Source organism: Ctenopharyngodon idella, chromosome 9 (genome assembly GCF_019924925.1).
Source record: "Ctenopharyngodon idella isolate HZGC_01 chromosome 9, HZGC01, whole genome shotgun sequence".
NCBI classification, from domain to species: Eukaryota; Metazoa; Chordata; class Actinopteri; order Cypriniformes; family Xenocyprididae; genus Ctenopharyngodon; species Ctenopharyngodon idella.
Window position 1 is genome coordinate 21087286 of NC_067228.1, and position 21531 is coordinate 21108816.

Genomic DNA, 21531 nt, shown 5'->3' on the forward strand with positions numbered 1-21531 from the left:
TTTCTTTCAGGACTCTTTTATTAAGAGAAAGTTCAAAAGAACAACATTTATTTATTTGAAATGGATTTTTTTGGTAACATTTTAAATGTCTTTACTGTCAATATATTGATTAATTAATGCATCCCTGCTGAGTAAAAGTAGCCAATTAATTGCTTTAGAAAAATGATGAGAATATGAGTTAGAAGGAATTATAGGGAGATTTGTTATAGTTTCAATTTTTCTACATTTTTCTTCAGGGACTTGTTTCAAAACTAGGGGGCAGCTGTTACCTGGTAAAGGAGTGGTTTAGTGTGGCGCTACGTTAATAGGGCGGGGTTATTTTACCGGTAGGTGGGAGGAGTGATAGTTTGAAAGTGCAAAAGCAGGACAACAGGAAATACAATTTCAAATTCTCCTAATTGTAGCCTACCTTTCACCTGCGGTCGCGTGTGTAAACAGAATAGGCTAATAATATCAACAACACCCGTCACTAGAATAACTGTTTACAGAGGCGAGCTCTCTGACTTTAAACCAGTGGCGACAAATGAAGCGTGTAATTTCCTACAACACGCAACCCATGCAAAGCGAGGATGTTGTCAAACAGACTGTAAAATAAGAATATGTGTATTGTTAAAATGAAAATGGACACTTGAATCACAATTCCCAAAAATAAGCTTTGTTTTGGATGGTAACACAAAAGTGAACTGAACTGAATTTGTGCTTCTAAACAGATAGAAAATTGCGCCGTCGCTAGTGACAACTGAATCTAGGCAACGTGATACTGATAACAAATATGATTTAGCCACCCGACACTGACTGAAGCAGATTTATTTGACCGGGACACAACTATAGTGGTGTCTAGTAGGATTTTCCCCCTTCTGATATCCACAGACACCAGCCCATGTTTGAAAGTATGGGCTGGGCCGCCTACTAGTGTCTTTTGTGGCGTGTGTGACAATAGAAGAGCTGAAGGTGATCGCGGGAGCGGCAGCATCACTGTATCGCTCTTCACGGAGAACGGACACGGGCACCACATCTGCTCATTTCCGTCAGACAAAGATATATAAGTTTATCCACGTCCACAGTAAACCGGTTATTTCACGCGAACGGGACCAACTGGTCTCACTGTTCCTCCTCCACGCGTGGGCTTCACGCGCTGGGAATTGGAGAGCGGCACAAGAGAGCTGAGATCCCAGCGTTCAACTCAAAATTTCGGATTCATTCGTGAACGGCGGATGTAATTTATCGGAGGAAACCATCTAAAGGCTTTATTCAATCACACAAGGGTCTCTTAACAAATACGGCTGTTGTTCGGGGCTGGATATCCGTCATACAACCGCACGAAGGCTCTCTGCCTCGGGAGAAATTGAATCTTTGTGGAGTCGGTATACGCACTTTCACGCGGTCCGAACAGGTGTACGCGTTCATAACTACGTAAGGACTGATTTCGGAAGGTCTGAGTGACAGTTAGGAATTTATTACTACACTTGCAATTTTCTGCAATATCTGGACTTAATCGCCAGTGCAGAAAACAGGAGAACTATGGATATCAATTGGCTTATTATAGCCTTTGCGGTTTTGGGTAAGTTATGTTTTTACTACATATTTCATCATTCAGTGACCTCACTGATTAATTAACCCTAGAGCTGATTAATAAGGTGCCCTTTTATTTCATTACATGCACTTGTTGCAGTTTTTGTGTCATTTTTGATTAATGGTCATGGTATTTGAGACGATACAATGACGCGTAGGCTACACGTTAATTTCTCAAATACGTCGAGATGTTTCGCTGCCTGTGGATTCATGTAACCCAAATTATAATGCTATAGAAGTATGTAGCCTATAGTACATACTAAAATATTAAGTAGTCTTTGATGTGGTCCAGTGACTAAGTTGTATGTATTCGCTTGAACATTGACGGTAATCGTAAATTAACCAAGGACATTTCAGGTTATCTCAGGTCATTTGGATATTATGTTAGATGTGGAAAAGGTTTAATGCTCTCTCACACACACGCACGCCTACCTCGTTGAATGTTTCCAATTTTATGGTTGTAATGAAAAGGTCTAGATTCCTTATATGAGTATGGATTTAAATGGAAATTGTTTATGAATCCATTTACTTAACATTGGTTAAGTTGATTGTGACCCAGCAGCATGATCTGACTTGTTTGTTTGTTTGTTTATTTATTTATTTATTCTACCACTTTGACAAACATGAGGCAGCTGGGTCTCAACAGCTTTGGTCAGATGGGGGTTTGTTTTGGGGTTAATGTTGGTTTAGAGAGCCCAGCAGGAGATTAATGTTCCTTTATGGGGGACATTATATCAAGTAAACACTGGGGTACATTGATTGATTTGAGGGCAATACAGATCATTCCACTCTTAAAGGTACACCCAGTAGTTTTTTTTAAACTAATTAGATTTTTTTTACGTGACGAGAAATTAACAGAACTTTGAGACATAGAATTAAACTAATGTTTACTCACATGATACGAGGACTTCAGGCATGTCAATCTTCTAGAAAAAGTTGATTTTATCTACATGGAGCTGGTTGCCCTCTCATGGGTGCTGCCATGTTGACATCACACACCGCTTTTATGAAAATGATGTAGCCTAGTTATGGTGCATTCAAGTAATCTCCTAAAGATCATATTTATGAGTTGAATGGACATGAGCCATCTCAATGTCATAATTACAAGTGGAAAAGTCTGTATTTTCTTTGAGGTGGAAGCATTTTAGTGAGAATAAATAATAAATATGAATTTCCAAGGAAGACTACTTCTATTAATAATAATAATAACAACAATATAGAACAGTAAAAAAAAAAAAAATACTGATACTATTCTAACAGCTAAATGTAAACAAAAAGTGCACCTTTAATCCTCCCAACAACCTTTTTTTGTTTTAAATCTTGACCTACTGCTTGAGGGCAGACAAGTTTGTTTCATGTCTAAGTTTACGACACGGACACACCTTGTCCCTACAAGCCAGACATCACACACACATCTGGATTCAGACTCACCAGTGTGATGTCAGAGGTTCTAGTGTGTCATTGGGTTAATTAGCACATTGTGTTAGTCAAAACAGATGAGTGTGATTCTGATATGACTCTTTATGATCTTAATGTCTGTCTGTGTGTTGATGAAGACTCCATTGTCTAGGTCACTGGTTCTCAAACCTGTCCTGGAGTACCCCCAGCCCTGCACATTTTGTACGTCTCCCTATATCTGACACACCCATTTCAGGTCTTGCAGTCTCTACTAATGAGCTCATGAGTTGAATCAGGTGTGATAGATGAGGGAGACGTACAAAATGTGCAGGGCTGGGGGTACTCCAGGACAGGTTTGAGAACCACTGGTCTAGGTTATACGTATATTAAAAAATTTGTTTTGTTTGTGTTGTGAGAAAGCATGTTTTGCCATTGAACTAGGTTAATATGACATTGCGCTCGGACTCTTTTGTTGGATTAACCTAACCCCCACAGACTGTATCCCCCATATCCATGCAGATAAGTGGAGTCAGGATAGAAATCAACACTCTTTTCTGCATGCAAAACACTTTTCAAGTTGCTGTCAGCGCTCACTCGCAGTCTTTCCCCAAGTGCCAGTCACAGACAAAACCATTAATGTCTGCATTTACATATTCTACTCGTAACTCCCTCCCCCATTCATTTTCGTCCCCTTTCTCTCCCTCATCACACACGCAAATACGGTCATACTCATTCACACAAACTCTCTACCTCCTAACAAACAACAGATGGCTGTACCTTCCTGGACAAGAGGCATGTTAGTCCTGCAGGGAGGGGTCTGGGCGAAAACATTGGTTACTGATGGCTTTCTTTTGCGTTTGCTCTCAACAGGATGGTTTGATCAAATGAACATGAAGTATGGATAATTTGTAGCATTTTTGGCCTTTTTATGGTATTGCAATATTGTAGGAAACCAATTCCTTAGATCATCTTTGATTCATACTGGTTCTTTAGCTTTGAGTTTCTATTAAATTACATGCAAGTTATCATATTTCAGTAGAGAACATCTTCAAAACACTGAGTTTGAATGCAGGGGAGCTTGAGCGTTTTTGAGGAAATGTACCTGAACAGCTTATTTCCATATGCACAAAAGCAGGTGAGGTGTATGTGAGCAAAAGAAGCAAACCTTTCATGGATAAAGGAGAAAATATTCAGGTTCTCATTCTGAGTGAAATGATTCCCACCCCCCTGTTCCTGTGATATTCTCTAAAACTGCTCGCAAAACAGCAGGAGAGGCCATAAAGACCTTCCTCGTTCACGCAAAGTTAATAGGCCCACAAACTGGTAAACACAACTGTAAAAAGCTTTTTTTAGTATTGTCACTGTTGTATTTAGAATTAGCTTTCCTCACTCATGGGAAATGCTTTTTTATAGGACCATCGTGTGACATGAATGCTTACATCAAGATGTTACACTTGTGGTATTGTGGTCTGCGGATTGGTCCAGTTTGTGTGTGCTAGATGTGTTGTACTCTGTTTATGTGATCACAATGTTTGTTTATGCAAAAAGTGAACCCATAAGAAATGTTATCCCTTTTGAGAAACGCACTAGGCTCATAGTATGCTAATTTTAACCACTTTTTCATCCATTTTAATGTAGATGTTTGAACACCGTAGAGGAGGCTGTCACAGAGAGCGATAGAAAGGAAAAAGTGTGTGCTAGAGAGAGAGATTATTCAAGGTGTTTGTCTGAAGCCTTTATTAGCCTCCCACTGACTCAGGCGCATTAGCCGAGCTTAGCTTCCCTGCATGAAGTTCAAAAAAACAATGCTCTCATTTCCTGACACTCACTAGGCTGGCCTTAATAAAGCCTCACTGAGTGGATTTTGGTTTTATTAGAAATATAGAGGAAATTAAAGGTGCTGTAAGCAATTTCAGCCATTTTCTTACACTGTTTTGCTAACTTCAACTACATGCTCTTGTCATAAAAGATCGTACCCCCCTGCAGCATCCTGTCCGCTTTCTGCAATGATTGTTAAACTATAGATAGCACGTTATTGTGATTTTTTTTTTTAATTTTTTTTTATTTATTTATTTATTTATTTATTATTATTATTATTATTATTATTATTATTATTATTATTATATTTTTTTTATCCACAGCATGGATAAGTTAGCAACAATATCCTCATCATTAAAGGGTTAGTTCACCCAAAAATTCTGGCATTTATTACTCACCCTCGTGTCGTTCCACATGTAAGACCTTCGTTCATCTTCAGAACACAAATTAAGATATTTTTATTAAAATCCGATGGCTCAGTGAGGCCTGCATCGCCAGCAAGACAATTAACACTTACATTGCCCAGAAAGCTACTAAAGACATATTTAAAACAGTTCATGTGACTACAGTGGTTCAACCTTAATATTATAAAGTGACGAGAATACTTTTTGTGCGTTAAAAAAACAAAACAAAATAACGACTTTATTCAACAATATCTAGTGATGAGCGATCTCAAAACACTGCTTCATGAAGCTTCGAAGCTTCACGAGTCTTTTGTTTCGAATCAGAGGTTTGGAGTGTGTATCAAACTGCCGAAGTCACGTGAACCATTGAAATTTCGAAACACTTATGACGTAACGAAGCCTAGTTTACTGAAATCACGTGACTTTCACGCTCCGAGCCTCTGATTTGAAACAAAAAATTTGTCACTAGATATTGTTGAATAAAGTCATTATTTTGTTTTTTTTGGTGCAACTCAAACTGAATAGGCAAATTTAAAGGGTTTATTTTCTCAAAAAGATTTAGATGTTTATTGTCAAATTATAAATTCCTAAAATAACATTAAAACTGATGAATTTTTATACATTTTTTTTTTTTATTCAAGTTTAAGTTTATATAATTTTTTTACAATAGTTTAGGCCTTCTCTGAGGGTTCTAGGTCCCCTGACGGTTCCCCACTGATTGAAACAGGAAACAAGAAGTAAACAGAGCATTTGAGACAGACTGGGAAAAGAGGTGCTTTTTAAACAATCAAGCATGAAAACCTGTTCTAGTAAAAATAAAATCAAGACTTCGTAAAAGGGCATAATAGGACCCCTTTAAAATAAAACATTTCACAGTACTTTAGATTCAGCTACGGTGGAATAGATAGAAGACACTGGCTTTCTCCAAAACTTCCATCCTCCAAAGACTTGTCAGAAAAATGAATCTCAGACAGTGTTTCTGATTGGCTACACAGCCTAGGGCTGTCACAGAGACAGATGTCATTTCTCAGGACACCCAGTGATGTGAATCAGGTAGAAGAGACAGTTTAGGTGTGGTGTTCCATAAAATGTGGCCAATCAAACCCAGCACTGTTGTGGTCCTGAATTTCTAAAGTAAAGTTTGAAGTGGGAAAACAAAGGTCATATTATTTTTTTAAATTGCTAACTTGATATAAAATTTTAAATGTATAGATTAAAAAAATTATAGATTTGGTCAGAGCAGGAAGGACTGACTGGTTGACTGCTGAAACCGTAGTGCTTATTCTATAACCCTGCCATGTTAGCGCTCTACAAGCCGTCAGTGCTGTTTTCACCCAGCGTTTAACTTCAACACAATGGAGTTAAGAGTCCCAGTGGTGTGTAAGATTCTTGTAGAACACACATTGCACAGATACACACTGTGTGTTCATAGGGACATGGTCATTGCACTCTTTCTGAGGAGGCTATTTACACCTCCCACACAACACTCTGCTATCTTGCCATGGCTCTTTAATCACACTAGTGTTAGGCTACTCAGTTGTTGCAGAACATTGTTGTCCTTCGAAAACCTGAGAATGTCATGGCAGTTGAGGAACTCTCAGCTGTCTCACTCCCGAATGACCCATTGCTCCAGAATGCTGATCCATGAATGTTTAGCTACGAGTGTCTAGCCAGGGTCCCAGGGTCCTATTTGTCATCTGTCTGATACATCCTGTGTACATTCAGGACTGCCTTGAGATGAGGCCAGCGCTACACGTGTTTATACATTCATGGCATACTGTTCATTTTCCACGCTTCAGGGGATAATTACCGTGGTGAAGATCTGTATACACTTATATAAAAAAAATAATTAAAAAAAAGCAAATACTTTTCACAAAGTATCCAGTTTGAGTTACAGATAATAAAAAAATGTGCACTGCAGTGTGTGGTGATGTTAAGGGATTATCTTTGTACTTGATGTTTGTGAGAAACTATTGGACATATATTTTATACAAAAATTTACATTATTCCTTTTTTACAGTTAAGACATAAGGTAATTCTGGTTTCAGATGGGATCAGACATGTTTATAGTTGTTTTTCTCTACATGACAACATGGCATTTTATTTGTTAATATGTAAAAGGTCCGGGCAGAGATCTGTTGTTCGTATTTGTAGATGTCCCGCAGTGGATGAGCTAACAAGAGAAGTGCTTGGAGGCTTGCATTTGGTTACAGTTTCAGACTGACACAAAAAGCAGTGGGACATATTAAAAAAAGATATCTAAACAGTAATCCAGGTTTGGAGATTTTCACTAGTGTCTGAAAGATTTCATTTTCACATATTTGACATTTGTATGGTGTGTGTGGGTTCTTATTGCTGATTGAACACTTGTCTGGCAGGTTGGTCCCATGAACACTGTGCTTTGTGGTGCTGACCGCTTAATTGTACTCAATATATGACCAAAAAGGGTTCTCTTCTCTTGTCTTTTTAAAGAGAAAGTCTTTCTCTAGCATTCACTTTGTGATTTATTTTAATTTGCACCTGCTATTTTCTGCTATATAGGTGAGATTGCATGCGAAAAAATGAATTTTGGTCTTCAATCTTCAATTAACGGGGCTGTTTGGTGTTTGAAATTGTTCCTGTTTTTATACCTCCAGTCTAATACTGAATTTTTGGTTATTAGCCTAGTTTTCTATGATGAATATGTGGGTAAAATTTCTCTGACATATCTTAGTCTATATAACAACATCTAACTCCTGTATCCTGCATATAATTGAGAATTTACAGTGTTCAAATATATGTAAGTACATTTTAAACATACAAGAATTTTTAGTTATCTTGATACTCTTAAACATGTCCTGGATTAACTTACTATATGAACACTTTAGTATTCAGTTCAACTAAAATTTCTGGATTAAAAATATATGAAAATTAACTGAAGTTTCAGCATGCTTTATATTGTCAAATATAGTAAACTGTCCAAAAAAAAAAAAAAAAGTGAATATATTTTATTCATAGATGTTTTAAAGAAGGCATGTCATTATGCAATGCTATTTATTCATTGACTGATTTGCCTTGGCATTTTTATTGATAGGAGGATAGTACTGACATGAAATGATGGGGAGAAGAGGGGGGAACTGGATCAGAAATGTACTCCAACTTACACTGCTTGCACACCTCTCAATTGTATTGGAGCATTTGGGCTAACTGCTAAGCCAAAGCTTTATAGTTTACTTTTTGTTGTGCTATCAAGAGTGAAAGGTCAAGAAGTTTTGTGTTGGTGAGTTACTTTCCAATTGTTCATCTTTATCAGGTCTACTACTGTGAGACCTTATCAGCTTAAATTGTGTTGTACTTTGAATCACTAGTGTTTGTCGTGTGTTCTCTCAGGTTCTTTGTAGTTTATTTTTAGTTCCATCCCTGTGCATTTGTATGTGCTGGTAGGTGTGTGCTTGCCTGAAGTGGCTCAGATTAGATCTAAACAAAATGGAAACATGCAGAAGGGGGTTGGATTTGGTAAGCTCTTTTTTGCCCCCTTAGCTATTATACATGATCTACGTAGTTGGCTCTGATCCGTGTCTGGTACCTGCCTCTGGCTCTTCCACATTTACAGGAATCATGGAAGACCCCCTCTCAAGATCTGACCAAGAAACTGAGGCATAAAGTCTTTCCTGCTTGTTGGATCTCATTCAAGTAGCTTTAAGTGTTGCAGTGACTTTTTTTGAATTTCTCTTTAGGAGATCTCCTCCTCCCCCAACCTCCAAACAGCTGAGCGCGCACACACAATTGCATGACCCCCAAACACCCACACCCCTGCATAAACACTTCCTCCCACCCACACAAGACATTTAGACAATTTATTATGTGCTTAGGGATAGGCGATATACTGTAACCAAAATCTTAATGAGTAATTTTATTTCACAATAATAATACATATCACAATATAGTTATTTTTGCTTTGAATAAAGTATTTATGATGGTAATTTCCACCATTTTCAATATCACAAACTAATACTAGCCTAAGTAAAAACAACAACAACAAAAAAACTCAAGCTTACTGAAGACAAGTAATCAGTCATAAAATAAAAAAAAAACAAACTACAATAGAACAAAGACACAAATGGACCATAGACCTACCTGAAAAACTTAAAGCATTAAAAATAAGAAGAAATACTAGGCTACATAAAATGTATACAGTAATCAAATGTGTTAAACAATACTGCATAGTCTTCACTGTGTAAATTAAATATACATTTGTTCTTATTAAAGTTACAAAAGAGTTTCAATCAAGAGCAGTGAGATTTTGAATGACAGATGATAGCAGGTATTTTGCTGCTGTCACTTTAAGACCGAACGATATATACTGTTACACATACGTTGTCTTTCTCAACTGTTTACATTCACTTAAGACATAATGACTGTATTTATGAGGATACTTGAAAAGACAGGCATTTTGACACACATTCATTAATATGTGCTTAAGTACTAATAAACAGCCAATATTCTAGTAATATGCATGCTAATAAGCAACTAGTTAAATGACCCTAAAATAAAGCGTTACCTAATTTTTTTGCCAGTTGTAGGTTGAGTTCATTAACATTCACATACAGATTCAGATTTGTCATTGCAGCTCTATGAGATTTGGATAAGTTAGAAAAGGCATAGCAATCAGTCAAAAACTGTCTGAAGGACCATGCAAAGATTAGTGAACATAGCTTGAGATCTCTAGAAGGGTTTAGAGACAATAGTTTTCAATGGAAACTTATAGGGTTTTGCTTCCGTTTGAGAGCATTAATTAACTTGTAATTCCTCTTAGAGCTTTCAGTCAGTGAAAAAGTGGAAAACTACATGATTTTGTTTGTTTGTGAGTTCAAAAGATGTAGCAATTTGAGCCAGAACAGGCTGAGTTTGGTGGACATAGCTTGGAAGCTCTAGGTGGAATTACGTTCAGAAGTTTTCCATGGAAACCCATGAGATTTTGCTCCTGTTTGAGGCTCCACAACTGGAAAACCATAAGTACAATCAGTCAAATAAGATGAAGCGGTCAGGACAGTTTGTAGTAGTAAATTTGATGAATGAAAGATTGAAAGGAGTTACAGCATTAAATTTTATTCTTGAGTTAGGGATTTTGAAAGAAACCCTTTTTTTTTTTTTTTTTTTAAACTGTATTATGGCAACTTACCTAGAGTTCCTGTATGCCCTTTAAGGCTGGGACACACCAAGCCGTCGGTCGGCCTTCGGGCAATGTTGGTCAGCCTTCGGGCATTTTTGAGTGTTGGTCGGCTTAGTTATTCAGTGTATTCTGCACCATTGGCTCTAGTCAGACACCATCAGGGTTTTTGGGCTGATTCAGCATGCTGAATTGGCGTTGGGCCGTCGGTGAGAGAGAGAACTCTGATTGGCTGTTCAGCTTAGCAAACGAGAATAAAGTTTCTTTACATGCACGAGATTAAAGCATCTTACCTGAGCATTCAAATGCACAAATATTTTCATAATAATATGAGCTGACTGGAATGAAGAAAGTGATCAGCATGATTGATAATCAAAATGCTAAGCAAGCGCTTGGTTTGTACATCTGCAGTCCTAGTTTCGGTTTCCCTTTTGAATGATGAAAATAGACTATTGATACCTGCTGATATAGACAGATATATGAACTTACATGCAGGAACATAACGCACATGCTAGTTGACAGTCACCTTTAGTCCTTTTGATGTGTTCAAGCGCTGCTTTTTGGTGGAGACGCAGCCGAGGAGAGGCGACAACACAGTCAGCTTTCATTTCTGCTAGTTCTTTGACGTTGGCTTGGTGTGTCCCGGGCTTTATACCAATAGTCCTGACTTCCCTCTGTGGAAGGTCCTGAACACCAGTCACAGAGCCAACCCTAATAATTAGCATCTGTCACGCCTGAAACTTCTTCTGGAAGTAGACGATAGGCTGACTCTCTTGAGAGACACTGCCATTACTGCTTTAGAAAACCCAAAGCATCTGAGTGATCACACTTAAAACGACAGAATAAAGCAGTCAATCAGGATCTGTGTGTTGGCAGGGCTTCATTAACTCTGGTCAGATTCCTGCTGTCTGATTGGTTTTCTTTTAGAACAAAGGAGTGAGTGGACGGGCAAAAATGGTAGGGTAGGAACTAGGGATTAGATGATGAAGGCTTCTACTTTAGGCCATCCAAAGACAAAATGTGACAATTGCTAAAGAAGTCAGTCAGAAGAGACTTAATTAATTGTTAATTAGCTTCCTTTCTAATGTTGTGCTTTATGCCCAAACATGCAGATGGAGATTTTGAGTTAAGAGTTAAAAGCTGTCATTCACACAAGACATTTGAGTTTAGTTTTGCTTGGGATTCCAGATCGTCTTTGTTAAAAGGAATCGGTCATTAGTTGATTTTATAATGATTATGTACGTTAAAATGTGTCTACTCGCCCCTCTGTGCTGCCATATAAACAAAATGGGGCAATGGAAAGGGGGTAGGGAAGGAGAAGTGCTCCTGTAGCTAGTGGGGAGAGGGTCTGGGGGGTTTGTGGATGGCTAGTCTAGACACTTCACAGACGGTAGTGGATTGGTGATCCCGGTGGGATGTGGGGGTACTTTTAAAGCATGGTCATGACGACTGGTCACAAACACTAAATATTTTAGCATGTCCATGGAACTGATGGATGGAACTGTGGAGTGTGGTGCTTGCAACCCGCTCATGAATAATTCAAAGGGGGACCTGAGGAACAGTGAGAAGGCGGTCAGTCTTTGGGTGGGGGTTGATTTGAATAAATGGATTGATAAGATGGGGTGCAGTGAAGACACAAATATTGTTCTTGTTCTAAGTTATTGACCATAAGTAGGACACATTCCTGTCAGTTAGGGGTTGGGGTTAATTACACTGCACTGTTTATACATAATTTCTCGTAGATTTTAGGGGTTCAGTACATGATTGCTTAATCAGCATGTACACATTTACAAAGGTCCAGAAATGTCCTACTTGGCTAAATCACATCTTAAGTTGAGCTTACTTTAAGGCCCTGTTTACACCTGGTTTTCAATGATCTGATCAAAAGTGGTCAGCTGAGATGCATTACAATTTCCACAAGCTATTAACATGTATTTCAAATGCATCTTCTATGACCACATTTGTTTGGATATCATCAAGACACTCCCCTCTTGTTTTGTCACTCTATATCACTTTCTCAGGAGTGTGGCTTGCAAATACTACTAAATGAATGATCCCATGTTGCCCGGCTTATGAGTGAACTGGAAAGGAAGCAAATGAAAAGGAGTGCTGCTGCAATTTTGACCACAATCCATGTTTTTTGGTACAGTGCAGCAATGCTTGAATAGCTTGTTTTGATGCACTTTCTCTCAACACTTATGATTGTTGTCCGTGGTCCGGGACACATTCAGGATGGATAGCGTTTACACTACATATGCACTGTGGTCATTTGCATTTTGGACTATATTCATATATGGTCACATAATATTTTAGACCCCATTTACACCTGTATTTAGCGCTGACCACTTGCATCCTAATGCTAGAGGGAAACAGGGCCTAACACAGTCCTGATTGCACTCGCTACACACTTAAGCACCTCTGTCCACCTGCCCCCTTTTTAACTTACTCTTCCACATTAAAAAAGGCCTCCAGGTGAGGTTACTTCTGAAGTAGTGTAGCATCGGTCATAAATTTGAAGTCATTAGCCTGTTTGTGGCACATGTAATTTAAGGCTCTTTGGGGGAGACCACTGTGTGCTCACTGGCTGCAAAATGAAACATGATCTGACTTGCTAAAAAAGGGCAACTGAATCTGCTAAAGTATAGTTCCTGTATCTCAGTTTGACTCTAGCAGGGTCATGGTCATGGGTTTGATTCTCAGGGAACATATGTACTGATTAAATCTATAGCCTGAATACATTGTAAATGTATAGACTCACTTTAAGATGCAGGGAAAATGAGTTGTTCTGTTGTCTCTTCTCCTTTCTGATGATACAGTAAAATTAACAAGTGGAAAAAACTATGATTAATATTGATCTAGACTGAAATTAACTAGTAAATGAACTAGCCAGATCAATAAACACTACAGCTACATTTAAAGTATGCAGTATGAATCACTGCTGACAATTTGAATCAGTTGGCCACTTCCTCTGCCTGTAGCTCTAATGACATTCACTGCTTCCTCTGCCTCAGGATTAAGTGAAAGCTGAAAGAAGTATCCCTGTTGTATTGCGAAATAAAGTTCTTGTGCTATAGCCTCCCTCATTTATCTTCTGTACCCTGTTATGCTATGATGCAAGAAATAGTTTTTGGAAAGATCTCTGTGCTATGTTTCCTGTTTTGGTAATGAGAATGGTCTCATTAACAGAAGAGTATACAACATTGGGATGCACACGACTCTGATATGAGATACATCAGAAGATTTTTTGGAGTAGTTCAGTGTACTAGTCTCTTATATATCTTATTGTTTAGTGTTTAATAACTTAGATTATATATGCTAGCTCTTGGTCTATATTATAGGACCTCTATTCTAAAATGTACAAGGCAGCTCCTAAATAAAGATCCAATTTTATAAATAATAATAATAATTATTGTTATTATTATTATTGTTATGATTTTAAAAATTTATTATAATTATACTAATTATAATAATTCCTGTGTCTCTGTATGAAAACAGGATAGTGACGTTCGCATGTGATGGGTTGGACTAAGGGGAAGGCCAAGCAGCTAGTATTTATTTAAATAATTTTAGTAAGTAAAATTGCAGACAAAGATGTTGGTGTGTGTAACCAGCATGCCTGTATTACACACATGCATCTGTCTGTGTTATCTGTGTGAAGTCTTCATAAATTTGCTCAATCAATATTTAAAATGTGTGTTTGAAATGTGTAGACGTCAACCTCTTAGTCTCACCTTTGTGTTATGCTGTGAAGAGCTAAGTGTTAGATGGCTTCATAGATTATTGATGGAGAAACGGTGTTCAGCAGAGCAGCAGATGGTTGTGTGGTCTGTACGTTCCTGTCAGAGCTCTGATTGGCTGTGTTTGCATGTATGTTGTGTTTTAGGGTGTAGGTTGTCTTGCGAACCAGATTTTTGACTTTGGGCATAAATTCTGGACCAAACTGCAGCAGATTCTGGCCAAGAAGCACCTACTTTGTCAGGAATGTTCTGTCTAGAGTTGTCAAAATACTGACTTCGGTACCTAGTCGGTACTGAAATTTTAAAAATGCGATCCTTTGAACACTGTTGAGAGGATTTCCCGATTTCAAAACGCTTTAAAATTCAAACACTTCCATGTGCTTTCAAACACTCCCATGCATTGATTATTGTAGCCAATCACAGACATATCCGATGAGCGCGTGAACACGGTGGCCAATCAGAGGTGTTTACGAATCCGCTCAACAGCGCTCAAAGCGTCACGAATGGTACTGAAGTTGGTACTTTTGACAACTCTAGTCTGTTTTACATTAACCACAGTGTATTTGCTAAATTTGTGTGACGTCTATTGTGATTATTGTGACGTTTAGTTATGATTGATTGATATGACAATAATAGATTTGGGGGAAAAGCTTTGTGTCTATACAGTAGGATTACACATTTTGGGTAAAAAATCTAATTGCAATTTTTATTTATTTATTTATTTTTCTGAAAAAGATTTGCTATTACGATTTTAAAATGCTATCAAAAAAAAATCCAGGTTTGTATGGGAGCATAATTTGCCCAAAATTTGTGATTATCAATATATATCAATATTTCAGAGACAGAGTTTATGTAGAGCAGCATTTACTGCAAACTGAGCCCTTGCAAACACTGGCTGATAATGAGCTTCTTACATGTAAGAACACAGTGCCATGCTTCACTCTAAAACATTCAGAACATATATTTATTTAATTAAATTATTTTGATTAATCATTCAGTCCTAGTATACAGTTTGCTCTTTCAGGACGCTTTTCTATGCAGTCGATGTACCCTAAATTAGGATTCAACTGGTATATGTGATTGCCGATGTGTTTGTTTTGGACCTTTGCCCCGACTCCAGCTTCTTATGTATTTTAAGTATCCATTAAATGTAACCGTTTGCATCTGCTTGAAAGAACTTGCATGTTCCATTGAAGTCACACGTTTTGTATCAGGCCCAGACCTTTTAATTATATTTAGGACCCTTGTAATTTGGAGCCATGTTGAGCATAAAGTGTCCTGTCCTTGTACACATGCAGTGTGTAGTGGACCGTAGTAGCCAACACCTCCTGTTTCCGTGTCCCGAGGATGTTGTTCAGTTCATAGTTTATGCGTGCATGAAGGCAACCTAACGCAAACACTCCCAATTCATCTAAGACCCTGACCCAAAGTCCAGAGGAGAACCGCCAGGGCCAAACATAGGAAAAAGAGCTTCATAGAGCTACAATAAACAGCTAACTGCAAAATCCATGAACTTTCTTATCTTCGGGGTCGATGCTTTTGCTTTAGTTCTGAAAATACTCTGAATGGGTAACTATAGGTTCACAGCATGCTCGTCTCTTGAAAGGAATGAATTCGTGTTAAACAGAGGCCAGCTCTCTCACCTATTGTGTGCAGCAGCAGGCTTCCTTTTGAAACGAAAGATGGAGTGGATGTAGAGGTCTAAATTGATGCCAATTACAGGGATGGGCCACAGAATAGCCTTTACTCTTCTGTTTGTGTGATACATCCATTAAGGAGGAAGGGGCAGAATGCTCAATCCTAATGACTGGCTTGTCTGTGTTGGCCTTATAAGTGCTTTTTTGCTTCACATTGACTAATGCATCAGCATTTTAAAAGGCACATGCTAATTTAGACTTCAGTGCCTAATGCAGGATGCTGTCTTCACAAGTGCCAAGCAATTACATATGCACATAGTTGGGATGAGCTAAACAACATATTTTCAAAATAGATTATTCAGTGGATTGACGGAATAACTAGTCGGAAAACCCAACATCAGATGCAACAGTGTGACGTGATAAAACACATCTTTTCCATGTTAATCAGTTTTGTCCTAATCATTCAGAATGTTTAATTGTTAATGCAGAGAGAGCCCGCCCACATATATTCTGATTGGCTGTAAATCTGTGATTGATCTTGACGTGTCTTGATTTGGCTTGCTCATTTTCACCGTTTTTACATTTAGATTAACTATGCTGTATGATAGTGAAGGTAATCTATAAAAAAAACACTAATAGCACCGCTAATCTTTAGCAAAATGAATATTTATTTCACACTGTACTTTATAATGTCTAAATTCTCGTGCAGCAATTACAAGTATTAATTTTTTCACAAAATAGTATAGAAATTCAATGAGTTTTAATTTTAGTATCAATTTTAATATTAATATCAGCCATATATTTTAACAAAGTAAATACTGGCTTATCATATTGGCCAAAATTTTAACATTTGTGAAGCTTTTGTGTTTAAAAGCAGATAGAATGAGTGTATATTCTCCTCTGTGCATCTGTCTTTTTTTGGCCCGCCGAATCCTTGGTCCAAATCGGGCTAGCTCGGGCTTGAGGAGAGGCCATGAACATGAGTTTACCTGAGTCAGGAATGGTCAACACCGCTGCTCATTTCCCGTGTTATTATATCAGGCTGCCAGCTAACTTCAACATTTAAGACATTTTAAACAATTTATAGGTCAAAATTCACTTTCAGACACCAGCGAGTGTTTGAAATAACTTCCTTGCGATCCGATGTGGATTTTGATTACCGTATGAGGCAGAAATATGCTTGTATGCGATGGTAAAGGCTACTTATTCTAATCATCGCGATAATAAATACATACGTTTTTTAGGGAAAATACCAGAAACTGCTTGAGGAACGTTGACAACACATATATGATTTTAATCGTGTATTTATTTGGTTTAATGTTTTATCAGTCTTTTCCCTGTGCCTTTGTTGATACCGGACTAATGTATCCGTATATCTGTCTCTTAAGTCTTTAAGTAAACACCAAACGTTCGCTTCAGTCATGCTTATTTTGCGATCTAGCTAGTTTTCAGTCAGCTGGTGAAATGGTGAGGTTGTGTGACGTTGTTCTGTGGAGGCGTGTTAAGGGCGGGTTTTAGGGAAGTGCTGTGGAGCTACTGGCCCGAGAGTGGAAATGCAACTTTATTTTGGCCTCGGTGCTTGAGGTCCGAGGCTATTGGCCCAGCATGGCACGTTGTTAGCCCTGGCTTGCACTGGCCCAACAGTGGAAATGCGGCTATTGATGATGAATCCAGAAGCTATATGAAAGGCACCTGAAGATTTCTTTCCATCCTCTTGGTTTTTCATTCATCCGGGTCCCCTGCAGCTGAGGCCTGGAGGAAATTGCCTTTTAGGAAATTGAGTGGAAACAAATTCATTTGGTAGTATGTGAGCCTCTTTAACAGGAGGTCAGCAGCTGAGAGAGCCCAGCACAGCAGTGCTGACTGGAGGCCCCTTCGCCTCATTCGCTCAACACTTCACTGACCGGCTTCATTACCAGCACACCCACAGCTGGTTTATTCCCCTTCATTCACACAAACAGGGAATCACCAGGCATGTTTATTCATGACACGTTTCATTTAAGAGCCGTGTTTGCGGTCATACACATCAGTTTGAATGCAGTAGTCAACCAATTTACAAGCATTTACCCTTTTTGCTGCTGACCTTTTGATGTGCAACCAATGATTGCCAGACAGTCTGCATGATGTATTATTACATGGGTTGTCTCACAGCATACAATGTGGTATGTATGCAGTGAACTGTGTGTACTCCCTGATTTCTTTCTAGTAAACCGTTATGTTGTTTCAAACAAATATGACTGACTTCTGCAGAACACACTAGGGATGCACCAATACCATTTTTTTTTAAGGACCGAGTACGAGTACCGATACTCTTTTTTTCTGGTACTTGCCGATACCGATACCAAGGCCTATACATTTATTAATTTCTCTCTCTGTCTCTCTTTTTTTTTTTTTTTTTTTTTTCATTAGATATTCATCAAGAAAATAAAGTGTGAGAGTATAGATACACTATAAACATAAGTGTCTAAATGGTAATGGATTTTAACGGTATGGCGTTTGTTTGGATGTTTAAAGATGGCCATTTTTGAGCATGACTGTTTGGATTTATATGAAATGGTAACACTTTACAGTAAAAGTCAATTTGTAACATTAACTAAAGTTAATAAAAGTTTTATAGGAATAGGTAATTTCAACATATTTATTTTAAAGTTATATAATATGTATAATATATGATATGTATAATTAAGTATATAATATGCGTATAATATATCTCATAACATTCAGGGGCAGTCATGGCCTAATGGCTAGGGAGTCTGACTGGTAACCTGAAGGTTGCGGGTTCGATTCTCAATACCGGCAGGAAATGACTGAGGTTCCCTTGAGCAAGGCACCTAACCCCCAATCGCTCCCTGGGCGCCACAGCAAAAATGTGGTTCCAAACCCGTAAGACCCATTCATCTTCGGAACACAAATTAAGATATTTTTGATTATTTATTATTATTAATTTTTTTTATCCCCCATAGAAAGCAACGTAATTACCATCATTCAAGGTCCAGAAAAGAAGTAAAGACATTGTTAAAATGTCAGCAATTTATTCTCTACCAGTTGACGCAGGGGTTGATTTTAAAGAAAAAAGATCTCGATAAATTAGTCAACCATTCTAGTCAACCATCCTGACCCAGTTTTGTTAGCAACCTCGTAAAATATCTCTTCCATGACACTTTCTTGCAATGCTTGTCATGTAGAGGTCAAAGCCACTTGCGATGAGGGGTGCGTTCATGCCTCAACACGAGTCTTGTAATGGGGCCTTTACTTTCTGATTTGGTTTATCACCTGCTATGACATTTACAGTATCTAGTCCTGCTGGGTTGAAAGATAAAGCGCTCAGGTGTTATTATGACTATATTGTAGTAGAGCAAGTGTGGTTTTATGGTAATTGCACTTCCCTGTCCTCTCCTGGAGGGTGTCTGTGTGTGTCTGTCCTCGCCTCTGTTTGATTTAAGTGGAGCACGTCCAGTGGATTTTCTGCCCTGTGCTTGTTATCCCTCTCGGCCAGCCGTATCTGGCAGCACAGGTGTTTATTTAAGCACAATGCACCACTTTGTGTGAGCATGTTTGCACATTTGCTCTTTTCTCTTGTGTGTGGATAAAATGCAGTTGAAAGATGGCAAACAAGGTTAGCTCTGTGCATCTCCAAACTCTGGAGCTTGTATCATGACAGCGTTTGAAGTGACTTTCCTTCTTGTGCACCTAAGAAGGAATGGTTGACACAGAAATGGGGCTTTCTTGTTAACTCACGTGAGTTACAGTGAGTCCCAGACATGCCGAGGTGCACGAGAAGTAGGATTATCCATAGCCGGTTTAAGAACATGGTGTCACATTATAATGAAGCAGTGAGATTGTGCCTCTGTGGAGGAGATGTGGCATGCTTCTCGCTAGATTAGTTCTTTATTCCCCTTATCTTTGCCGTGTGCATAATCCTCACACAGCCATCCCGTGTGAACATTTGTCCTGGTTCCCACTCTCAATGGGACACTGGCGTTCAGAGTCCAGCAATCACAAGCTAGATAGAAAGGAACAGTTAGACGGCTCGTTGGGTTGAATTGATTTATATTGGCAGCAGAAGCAGAGCAGGTGAAACTAGATATTAGATGTGGGTTAATACCGTGTTAGGATGGGCAGCTGTGGTCAGAACGTAGGTAGAACGCCTCTGATGAGGGATTTAGGACCTCATTTTCAGCCTACGTGAGCCGTCGTTTCACTTTGAAGTCTCTCTGAGCCTGTTAAACCTCGCTGAAAGGGTTCAAAGATCTATGAGACAGACACAAGCAGCGGGGATTCTCACATGTGGTCACGGGCAGAATGAACGAACGAGGAGGGAGGGTTAGTGAGGAGAAAAAAAAACAAGGGAACCTGATTCTGGGAGAAAAAAATACAAACCGAGAGAGTGATGTTACTCTGTCTGAAAGGATAAAATATGGTGTTTGACTTCGTTTTAGGTTGCATCAGCTCCCCTGAACATATGTTTAGCACTTTAAGTGATGACATTTTTATGAGCAGTCGTGTGTGGACCTCAATTTGCTGCAATCGTCTTACTGACTGAAGCAAAACTCTTCAAGCACTAACAGAACTGCTCTTTGAAGGAGTATATGGGCATTATGTACTTAAAGGATAATTTATGTCAAAATGAGAAGTCTGTACTCAACCTCTTGTCTTTTGAAATCCATATGAGTTTCTTTTTCTTCCTTTGAACATTAAAGGAGTTATTTTATGGGTCACTGACTTATGAGAGTGTCCCTGATTAAAGATAAAGAAAAATCTTTTAAATATGTATATTATAAATGTCTTTACTGTAACTTTTGATGAATTTAATGCATCTTAACTGAACAAAGTACTAATTTCTTTCTTCCAATGAATGAAGAGTTTGGTTCTAAAATGCTATAACTCCATTTTGATTGATTTTGAGTAAAAAGGTGTTTTCTTTACCAAGAAAGTGGCAAGATGAAAACCACTATTTTCTGTTACAAACTTTCACATAGCATCTTTTGGTTATAAAAACATTAAAAATTCAAATCTACATTTTGATTTTAAAAGGTGACAGAAATTTGATGCTGTCGTGGAACAAGCAACAGCTTGACCGAGTGCCTCATCTTCTTAATCTCCTCACGTAAATGATTACATTTCGATGACTTGCGTTTCTTCCCTACCGCAGAAACCACCACAGGTTCATCAATGCTGTCAAAATTATTAATTTTTCTGTTTTTGTTGATCACAAAGTAGATGAGGAAAACTAGGATGCCAGGTGTATTCAGAGCGCCGCCATTACTGTTTACAGTGCGTGGAATGGTGCGCTGTGATTGGTTGAGCGGACATATCGCATTCTCAAGAGAAGGGAGAGTGGCGTTTGTCATGTTTTGGAAAGAAAAGGAGAAAACATGACAGAATAACACGACGGATATCGCATTTTGTGCAAAATTAATAAATGACTTTTCAATACCGACCAGATACAATTCTGATTGCGGCGGAAACTAAATTTTTTTTTTTTTTTAATTGTGTTTAACCAAACTCTTCGAATATCCCCAACAAAAAAATCTGTCTGTTCCTCACACAGCTATTGTAGTTAAACAACTTGTTGTGTACAAGTGGTATGGAGTATGGACTACATTTATGATATTTTTTATGGCACTTTTTGGAGTTTGACAGCACCTAATCCCTTATCCAATTTCACTGTAAGGAATATAACAGCTTACATTATGCTAAACTACTTTAGTGTTTCAGTCAGGGAAGAAAGTAAGTTTGGAATGACATGAGGATGAGTTGAACTATCCCTTTAAATGAACTATCCCTTTATAGTGCTCATTGTTACTGGAATACTC

The 21531-nt window shown here is 38.3% G+C and overlaps 1 protein-coding gene across 1 annotated transcript in view; it reads left to right on the forward strand.

Annotated features, from left to right (window-relative positions):
• Positions 1-808: 808 nt before the first annotated feature.
• The window catches only part of igsf3 (immunoglobulin superfamily, member 3), a 153371-nt gene continuing 132648 nt past the window's right edge, over positions 809-21531 (forward strand). The window contains exon 1 of the mRNA XM_051905096.1: positions 809-1561. Within this exon, the coding sequence (XP_051761056.1) occupies positions 1522-1561 (40 nt within the window). The 5' untranslated portion in view covers positions 809-1521. The remainder of the gene's footprint in view (positions 1562-21531) is intronic.